Below are 9470 nucleotides of genomic sequence, written 5' to 3' on the forward strand. Positions count from 1 at the left end.
TCAAAGTTGCAGGGTTGCATCCTCCATTTACATACATGTAGTTAAGAAACTCAGACATAAAATAGAAGCAAAAAGCAACAGAATAATAAACCTTACAAAGTCCAGAGATTATTATATACTGCTGTGGTGCAAACGAGGTAACACATTCATATACATAAAGCAAACAACACCCAATATCCAAGGCCCAACGTGCTTCAACACACAAGCAAGCCAAATGTTTCATCACATGTTTAATGTGCCGATCTCCAGGGTTAAGGCATGGCACCGAGCTGCAGATACAGGGACATTTCAACATAGAACGTGGACACAGCAGCGGATATCCCGCGTCTAAGGACAGGAAGGCTGCTCTTCCTTTGTACCAACCCCCTCAGACATCGCCCTTCACACGTAAACAGCTCGCTGTGGCATAGTTAATGACAAAATCACCCTCTGCTCCTGTATTTCCTTAACCCCGGGGCACCAGGGCAAGGCGCTGCTTGATGGTTTGTCTGTTAAAGTGCCCTCATTCTCTCTTGGGGGTGGATATGAAACAAATAAACAAAGATGTCTGGAACGGAATGAAAAAAAACCGAGACTTCATATTAAAATGCCTTTTTCAGCCTTTGAACTGAGCCCCTCTGGTTTCTTATCAGTCCCATGACAGCCTCTTTTCTCCACCAAATTACCCCCCCCCCCTTCTCATTTCCTGATGTTTTCTGAAAGAGGAGCTCTGCTTTTCATCACAGGGTCAGGAACCAATCCCCTGTCATTCCTGAGATGCAGCTTAGGCAGCTCTGGCGTGCCCTTTACCTTCTTATTCTGGAGCTCTGACTCACGCCTTCTCATTGTTCACAGGGCCTTGAACGCAGCGCGGCTCGAACGTCAGTGTGAAAACCAGCCAAGCTGTTTTTGTTTTTTACGATGTTGAATCTCACCTTATCCGTGTTTGACAGCGGAGCAGAGAAAGTCCTCAGTCAGGCTGTCGTGGATTGGCCAGCGTATACTCTTACTCCTCTAATCTGTCCAAATAAACACTCTTCCTCCCTCCCCCAGGTTCCAGGGGTTATCACCCTCTGCTGCCTCCCTGGCCAGACACTAACAGCTGCCTCAAACACAGCTCAGCCATTCTGTGCAGACGGAAGACAGGATACACACACACACACACACACACACACACACACACACACATATCCCTAATCACACTCAAACAAATCACAGAATGGAGTCGGAGTGAGGAAACAGAATGTCAGGGAAGGAAGCGCTGAAGTCAGTGGGAAAGCAGAGTTTGACTGAAGCCTGCAGAGATCTTTTCTGAGCCCACAGAAGCAGCTGAGGTTAGTTTTAGTAGTGAACACCAAAGACGGATATTTAGAGTTTAGCTACCTGGTAGAAAAATCTACTTGTATTTTTGACCGCGACCTCCAGGTCTGGATTTTCAAACAGGAGACATCCAAGCAGGAGGGAAATTCTTGAGATTCCCTTTGTCCCTGACCGCTCAGCGCTCCTCAGGTCTTTCCCCATCATCCGCCGCCGCCGCCGCCACCATCGAACCGCCGGAGGAAACAACGTCAGGTTAGTGAGCAAACTATACCTCCTTGTTTCTTTTTTTTTTTTTAAGTAAAATCCAAATTAAGGACAGTGGAAATCACCTTTGATTTCTGAAGGCGATCACTCAGTGAAGGGATTAAGTGATAAGAGACTTTCACAAAACTCCAGAATGTAATAAAAGTCCTCCAAATTATTTTCAAAGAAAAATCTGAAAGATCTTGTTTAATTTATTGCTATTTATACAATCCATAAGGAAATGACAGCGACACCATAAAAAAGCTCAAATAAATCATTTCAAAGAAGCATTCCGAACTTTTAAAAGGTCATTTTGAGGATTGGCATCGTTCATGCAGGAATAGAAGCGACCTGATTACCGGTAGATTATTGATCATCGTTGATGTTCCCAGATGGAACAAATCTAAAGTTAATCCCACGTCCTCTACACGCCCATCGACCCGTCCCTGTCGTTCTCTCATCTCCTTTAACTCGTCCAGGTCGGGAGCAGCTACCGGGCATTTCTTCTCACATAATCAGGCTTGACATTCTTCCGACACTCGTTCCAGCGGGACTTTTTCCAGGCTTTTCCAGCTGTTCCTATTGGCTCCCATTGTTCTCCCTAGCTGGTTCTCCTGGATCGTGGAGGTGGGGGGCCCCCCCACCGGAGCCCATTTCCTTGCCACTTAGTGCTGTGCAGTTATCTGTGTTGACTTTACGCAAAACTTTCACAACATTACTGGAGGAATTTCACATTCTGGAGGAGATGTCATCCGTTTCGTAGATGCTTATTCAACATTGTGGACATGAGTGTTAAACACTTTGAACACTTGGCATCGTCTCAACTCTTTTGCAGGTTTTAACCCATATTTCATTGGATCCTTCCCCACTGCGTTGCTTTCCACACAAGCAGCATGAGTCTGTCGCGGAACGGGACGCTGGAGAAGACGGAGTCCGAGCAGGCCCACTCCGAGCGGGGCTCCCCCTCCAGAGCGGGCTCGGGGGTCGTGGTGCCGCCCCCGTACTCCCTCGGGACCAGCGAAGCCGCCGACGCCCCCCTGGAGTTGAGGGGCTCTCTGGACTGCTGGGCGTGCTCAGTGCTGGTCACCGCACAGAACCTGATCATAGCCCTGATCAACGGCGGGCTGGCCGGCGTCGTGTTCGGCACCATCCTCACGCCGGCTCTCACCATGATCACGTTCGGCTTCCTCTGCCACTCAACGGTGAGGAAGCCCCTTTAGCTTGCACTTTGACCCCAAAGAACCCAGATTGGAACGCAGCAGGTCTGCGTCCGATTCGGAACATGCGCACAGGATTTATAGCAGAATATAGCAAGTCATCACGGATTGGCTCTTTGGAAACGCCGCTGATGTTTCTCCACAGATTTGAGACTGTTTCCAAGATCACGCACTGCCTTGGAACCTTTGTGCAATACACATATTACAGCAGTGGTCCCCAAACGTTTTCCTTCTCTGATGGAGGGCTAGGGTCAGTTTGTACATGAAAAGTGTGACGATGGCAGGGGTGCTTAAACATTTATTGTTTTCCAGACAGCCACCAAATAACCCTTTATTCACAGAAAAAAAAAGTCTGAAAATAAATAATAACACTTTTAATAAAATAAATAATAACCAAATAACCCTTTCTGGGTTTGTCACAGGAAAAAAGTCCATGGAACATTACCTTTTTGGTCGTATGTGATCATCGTTAAAATTGTCCCAAATGAAAGGAAGAATGCTTTTCTTCATAACATTAATATATTCTCTACTATCAATATTATTTTTAGGAAACAAAAGATTGAATTAATGACCCCTCTTAAATGCACCCCATACCATTATTGATCCCCCACCGGCTACTCATGTTGTATGGACAGGAAAATAATATAAAATAAAACAAAAAGTTTTTTCTTTTGTCTGGTATTGTTCAGGGGGCCGGGCCAAATGTGAAGGCGGGCCGTAGTTTGGGGACCACTGTATTACAGTAAATAAAATATTGTGTACAATGAGAAACACCTTAAATATTCAAACTCCCCTCCATGATCTCCTCCTGCAGGTTCAGCCACACGGAACCTCCCTGTATTGCTCCGACCTGCTGGACGACACCGGCTGCGTGGCTCTGCTGGTGGTGGGCTTCCTGCTGCTCACCCCCCTGCTGGTCCTGGCCCTCGCCGCCTACTGCCGCCTGGCCCGGCACCTCCAGCTGGGCATGTGCTTCATCCCCTACAGCCGGGCCGTCTACAAGAACCTGCCTGCAGCGCGCCGCCGGGGGGACGACCCGGGGGGCTGCTGCGGTCAGAAGGGCGCCTCGGACAGGGAGGGAAAGGGGAGCGTGTGGGTGTAGGAGGGGGATGGGGGAGAGGAGAGGAGAGGAGAGGAGAGGAGAGGAGAGGAGAGGAGAGGAGAGGAGAGGAGAGGAGAGGAGAGGAGAGGAGAGGAGAGGGGGAGAGGAGGAGAGGAGAGGAGAGGAGAGGAGAGGAGAGGAGAGGAGAGGAGAGGAGAGGAGAGGAGAGGAGAGGAGAGGAGAGGAGAGGGGAGGGGAGGGGAGGAGAGGAGATGAGAGGAGATGAGAGGGGAGGGGAGCGTGTGGGTGTAGGAGGGGGAGGGGGGGGGGGGAGGAGAGGAGAGGAGAGGAGAGCTTTATCGCTCCAGCTTTATAGTTCTCTTGTCTATATTGTTTTTTTAAAACGTATTTTTTTAAGTATATTAAATGTATTTTTTAAAGCGTTCGACATTAAACCTGACCTGTCGAGCTTTTTGTTCCACAGCTGCACCGAACACGATGGCTGTGAGCTGATCCAGTTCTATTTAGGATAAAAGTGTGACGTTTAAAACGGTAAATACACCGAACGCATATAAACAGGGGATTTATATTCTGATATTTAAGATTCCTCAGAGTGTGAAGGGCATTCTTCAGAAGTTCTTTAGCGGTTGCAAAATGTAATAAAATAAATCTGATTTTCTCCATCTCCCAGGCTTTTTACATATTTTATTTTTATACATTTACATTTTTGTCGACGCAGCAATGACAGGAAGTGTTACTGATTTACTTATCATCCCCTTTTAACCCCGAACATTTCGGACTGTTTGGTTTAGCAGTGATGTATGATTCATTTTTTTGTATTTTCATTTGAGCTTCTTAAAATATATTGTTGTTAAATAATAATTCGCTGTCGTGAACTTTAAATCTAAACATTTTGGTTTTTGTATCAGGAAGCGACTTCCTCGAATGTTACCATCTATTGATTTGCCGTTATCGCCCTCTACTGGTGACTATAGGGAAATGCTCCACCTTTTATTTTTCTTGAAAATGTCTCAGCGCTGTTTATCAGAAAGACGGGCTTTTTGTTTTCCCTTTGAATCTAACAATATAGTATATCTTCAGCTCATTGTTATATTTAGTAAGCAGTGTTTTGAAATAATGTTCAATAAAGAGCTCTATTTTGTGATGAACAGTCAATAACCGACCACAGTAAATACGGAAGCCGTGAAGTTTAAAAAGGAGGACAGTAAACTTTAATCCAGATAGAAATATCTAAAAAAAAATATATATATATTTATATATAAAAAAATTGACACATTGAACATTGTTTACTGTTTTAAAAGAAACTTTAGCATCTACCAATAACATGCCTTCTTACCTAATTAAATATATAGAGTTCATTATTTCTTTTTAATATAAATGTTTGGTCAAATTTGGTCTTCTTCCTCAAATTAATTTAAACCGTTAATTTACGATTGCTGCATATTTGTGCTTTATTGAAAACTGAATAGAAAAAGTTATTTTCCTAAAAAAACAATAAACTCCTTTCTTCCAGTGTCACCCTTTTCCCTGCCTTATCGTGAATGAATGCAACGTCTGCTTTACGTAATTAACTGTACATTACAAGCTAAACTATCAGTCCTAAAAGTGTATTAAAAAACAGTAATTAGAACCATTATTCTTTATTTCCAAACATGGACACGTGATGTTAGCAGCAATCTTCGGTAACTTGTTTAGTCGAGCGTTATTACCCTTCAAATCCACGAGATGATAATAGTTATAGCTAAAGTGACAAAGACAAGCACACAGTCAACTGAGCGGGACTCGATATAAAACCTTTATTTATATATAAATTACAAACATAAGGTTTTGGCTTGTGTTTGAATAACTTTAAAATGATGGATAAAATGATCAAAGCTATGCTTTGCTGTAAATCAGGTGCTTTTTTGCTTTCACATTGTGGTGTCTGGGTTTCGTTTGGACCTGGACGGACGTGAGGTTAGCAGGGCTGGTTGCTGATGCTGGTTAATAATCTGTGATGAGGGCTTTTGTACGGGGCTGTGAACGCGCCGGGCTCCAGGGTGCCGCGTCCTTCATCGTTCACTTGACCCATGATAATGTAGTTGACACCTATCAGGAAGCAAAAAACAGAGATGAATCAGCACTTTAGGAAAATGGAAATAATGTGCAAGGGGGGGGGGGGTCACCTCTGCGGAACAACGGGCACTTCTTGCACTGTGACACCAGCCTGACGGACATGGCCTCCCCGACTTGCGTGATGGACAGTCGACCTGCCTTGTAGGCCTTGATGATGGAGACGCCAACTTGAAGGGTGCCTCTGGGTCCGGGCGCCAGGGAGGTGACGTTCCCGGTTAGCACTGGACAAAGGAGGGATCGGGTCAAGCCGTGAAACCTGATTGGCTGCTGGTCGTGAGCGGCGGGAAGCTTACCGAAGTCGCTGGCACAGAAGCTGGTCTTGACGGTTCCCGCTCTTCTGCAGGCTTTGGCGCACAGCGGGTTTAGCGGGACTAAAGACACAAAACGGCATGTGAGACATTCATCTTCTACATGCTGACACGCACACATAGCTCCGCCCACCTGGCCTCTTCCTGGTTGGCTTTGTGGCGCCCTGTCCCCGGCCTCTGGCGGGCTTGACAAGTTTTGGTCTCACGGTCGGCGCATATTTGGTGGTGGGGACAGGCGGCGGCGCGGCGGTGACCGCCTTAGGTGGGCTGAGTTCGGCCGTAGGTTCCGGCGGTACGTAAGAACCGTGCGGGATGCTGGTATAGCGGGCGAGGAACCCGTCAGAGGTCACACTGAGGTCAGACACAAACTGGACCAGCAACACGTTGCCGGCGGTGACAATGGGTCTGCACAGGAGACAGATAGAACCCGGGGGGGGGGGGGGGGGGGCGTCAGGAGTAGGGAACAGCTTTTAAGGTCAGTAAAGAGAGAGACTCACTGTGGGGCCTGGTCCCCGCAGAATTTCCCGATGAGCCGTGAATCGTCTTTCGCGCCGCCGTTAAAGAACGCCACGTAGTCGAAACGACAATAGGCGTCGGCCTCCAAGACGAACTTGTCAAACGTCACCTGGATCACCTGGCGTCCGGACAGAAACACGACGTAAGGCGTTAAAGGATATCTTTGTGGAGTCGATGAAGGGAAAACAAAGACTTTAACGTGAGGGGGGGGGGGGGTACTTATGGGCCCCCGACCATATGAGGCTCCACAGTTATGAGCCAGGAGCAGCTGGTGCCAGGAGGGTATTTCTTCTCGGGCCAGTTGGGCGTCTTAATCTCTCCGCGGGCCTTCGTTATCTTCCCCCCACAGAACTGCTGATCTGGAATGAGTCAAATGCAACCCATGAGGATCGGAAGAGTCACCGGAAGAGACCCGGCGCCGCCCACTCACTTCAGAGGATTTAGTTTTTGGGTGTAAATCATGAGGTTGGAAGCGCCGTTCATGCTTTATGAACAGGAGTTTATTCACTGCGTCCAGTTTGAGCCCGAGGAGGGACACAGCAGCGCCGCTTTCCTTTCAGTATCTTTATCTCTCGTGTTTTGCTTTTCATTTTTTTGGCAGCCTGTCTCGACATCCTGTTTGTACAGGAGTTTATTACAGGGGGGTTCAATCGTACGTTGTCCAGAGAGGCTCCAGCATGTTTTAGATCATCTTCATTTAGCCACAGATGATTTAATAACGGATAATAATGATCTAAAAACAAATAGATTCTGCTGTTGAAGCCTTTTAATTTGAGTCATCTTGAGGGCCGTCTCCATGTTCGGGCCTCCGAGCATTTAGCCCCACTTTTCCTATTATTTCCACCTTGACTTGGCGGCTCTTCAGCCAAATTACTGATCATATCGAGATCAGTTAAACAATTTAAAAAAAGGAACGTTTCCCTTTGACTCCTGCGTCGTGTTTTAAGCATAAATTGGACAGATTTTTGCATGCATGAAAAAAAAAAAACCCTCTAAAATGTGACCCGTACCGTCTGCGTAGGGTTTGGCGCCGTTGAAATAGGCCACAAACCCCCTCCCCTGCGTCTCCGCGTCGGCCGCCATCTCCAGCATCATGGTATTAGTGGTAGAAATAAGAGAGCCAGGCCGGAAAGTTCCACAAAAGCGACCGAGTTTCTGCACCAAATTGGAATGGCCATTGTAAACATCCAGATAGTCGTAGCGACATTGCGAGTCAGCCTCAAGGTCAAAAATGCGGAAGGAGAGCGTGACCACATTTCCCTCTGGGACCTGGAAACGGGACAGATTGGAAATGAGTCAGATGCAGGAAGACTGAGCGAGGAAAGGCTGCGTTTACGTGGACAAAATGCATTTAATCCGATCAGAGTTTGGATTAAAGTTAAAATCGGATCATAAAAATATTGATCCGATTAGGACTTGCGTGTTCATGCGTTACACTTTCGATCGGAATAAAAATCTCGATCGGATTGAGCTTGATCGGGTCAGACTATTCCGATTTGGGTGTGCACATGAAGCATTTTTATTCCGATCAGGCGTTTAATCCGATTCAATGTGTCCATGTTAACGCAGCCAGTGTTCCGATGTGACTCACGGTGATGCGCCAGGTGCATTTACTGTTGGGTTTGTAAAAGCTGGGGAAGCCCTCACTCCCAACGAAGCCCGAGTCGGAGATCAGGTCTCCCCCGCAGTGGAACACGGGTCTGTGGGGAAGGAGGCAGGAAAGACAGGGGGGGGGGGGGGCTGACCGATGGAAACCAACAGCCTCTCCAGCCGCCGCCACCAAACATACGTTCACATTCATGCACCAGGGTGAGACGCTGAAGGCGAGGTGTGTGTGTGTCTCATCCAATGACACGACGGGGAACGGCTGGGATGGAAGATTATTGGACGGCCCCCTCGTCCATCTCAGCCACAGCTCGAAAACAAAAAGCCCTTTCCCAGACATGCCGTGGCCGACAGACAGAGAATTCCGAGCTCGGCGTCGTTGCGCAACTTCATGACTGAAATTCTGCCATTTTTTCCATGAACGATTCCGTTTTTTGTCACATTTTGCAAAGGTAGGATAGTTTCAAAACCATTTGTTGTCATCCTGAATTCCGACGCCGTTAAAAATACACTTAGGTGCAGATCGGAGCCAGAGCCAAGCTGCTCGGGTTTGACCCCACAGGGAGAAGCGAAAGCATTAACATCTGGACCAGCCGCTGCATGCCTCACATCACGAGTCAAAAACCAGCCAACCAAAGTTGTGCCTGATAAAAAAATAAAAAAATGACTGGAAATAACTTACTTACAGAGACAGGAAGGAATTCAAAGTAGCACCTTTTCGTCTCAAAAGACGCCGCATTCCTCCCCGCGCTGCAGACTCACCTGGTGTGATTGGTCTGCTGAGCCTTTGTCCATCCGACACTCAGGGAGAGGAGGAAGGAGAACCCCCACATGCGGCCCACATGCGTCATGATGCAGCCAGCTCGTCAACCTAAAGCCTTCTGCAGAAGAGGGAGCCGATGGCAGGAAGCACGAGGTGCAAGGCAAGAGGGGAGGATGAGGAGGAGGCCTCGAGCTCGGGGTGGGCGGAGGATTTGTATCCGGGGGGGGGGGGTTGAGAATGGATTAAAAGAAGCACGTAGAGATGCTGAGAGGATGACAAAAAGCCGTTAGAGGGAGGAAGAGAGGGCGGGCAAGGCTTTAATTAGAGCCAGATGTTCCCCT

The 9470-nt window shown here is 47.6% G+C and overlaps 2 protein-coding genes across 2 annotated transcripts; one reads left to right on the top strand and one right to left on the bottom strand.

The window, feature by feature from the left end:
* Positions 1 to 2435: 2435 nt before the first annotated feature.
* Positions 2436 to 3861, top strand: tmem88a (transmembrane protein 88 a). The gene is made up of 2 exons (XM_068744919.1): positions 2436 to 2744; positions 3574 to 3861. Exons 1-2 carry the CDS (start codon positions 2436 to 2438, stop codon positions 3859 to 3861), a joined length of 597 nt encoding a protein of 198 aa, XP_068601020.1.
* A 1743-nt stretch (positions 3862 to 5604) lies between these two features.
* On the bottom strand, positions 5605 to 9232 carry pcolcea (procollagen C-endopeptidase enhancer a). Its single transcript, XM_068744095.1, has 9 exons — positions 9129 to 9232; positions 8353 to 8461; positions 7772 to 8030; positions 6996 to 7120; positions 6743 to 6879; positions 6379 to 6650; positions 6231 to 6308; positions 5988 to 6158; positions 5605 to 5910 (listed from the first exon to the last, which is right to left on the bottom strand). Exons 1-9 carry the CDS (start codon positions 9215 to 9217, stop codon positions 5780 to 5782), a joined length of 1371 nt encoding a protein of 456 aa, XP_068600196.1. The 5' UTR covers positions 9218 to 9232; the 3' UTR covers positions 5605 to 5779.
* Between the last annotated feature and the right edge of the window lie 238 nt (positions 9233 to 9470).

This window comes from Brachionichthys hirsutus, chromosome 10 (assembly GCF_040956055.1).
Source record: "Brachionichthys hirsutus isolate HB-005 chromosome 10, CSIRO-AGI_Bhir_v1, whole genome shotgun sequence".
Lineage (NCBI taxonomy): Eukaryota > Metazoa > Chordata > Actinopteri > Lophiiformes > Brachionichthyidae > Brachionichthys > Brachionichthys hirsutus.

Excerpts from the sequence above, each read along its gene's own strand:
- tmem88a (XM_068744919.1), top strand. The coding sequence starts at position 2,436 with ATGAGTCTGTCGCGGAACGGGACGCTGGAGAAGACGGAGTCCGAGCAG. Across the intron at positions 2,745-3,573 it reads GCTTCCTCTGCCACTCAACG|GTTCAGCCACACGGAACCTC; the intron begins GTGAGGAAGCCC and ends CTCCTCCTGCAG.
- pcolcea (XM_068744095.1), bottom strand. The coding sequence starts at position 9,217 with ATGACGCATGTGGGCCGCATGTGGGGGTTCTCCTTCCTCCTCTCCCTG. Across the intron at positions 8,031-8,352 it reads AATGCACCTGGCGCATCACC|GTCCCAGAGGGAAATGTGGT; the intron begins GTGAGTCACATC and ends TCCCGTTTCCAG. Across the intron at positions 6,651-6,742 it reads TGCGGGGACCAGGCCCCACA|ACCCATTGTCACCGCCGGCA; the intron begins GTGAGTCTCTCT and ends TCTCCTGTGCAG.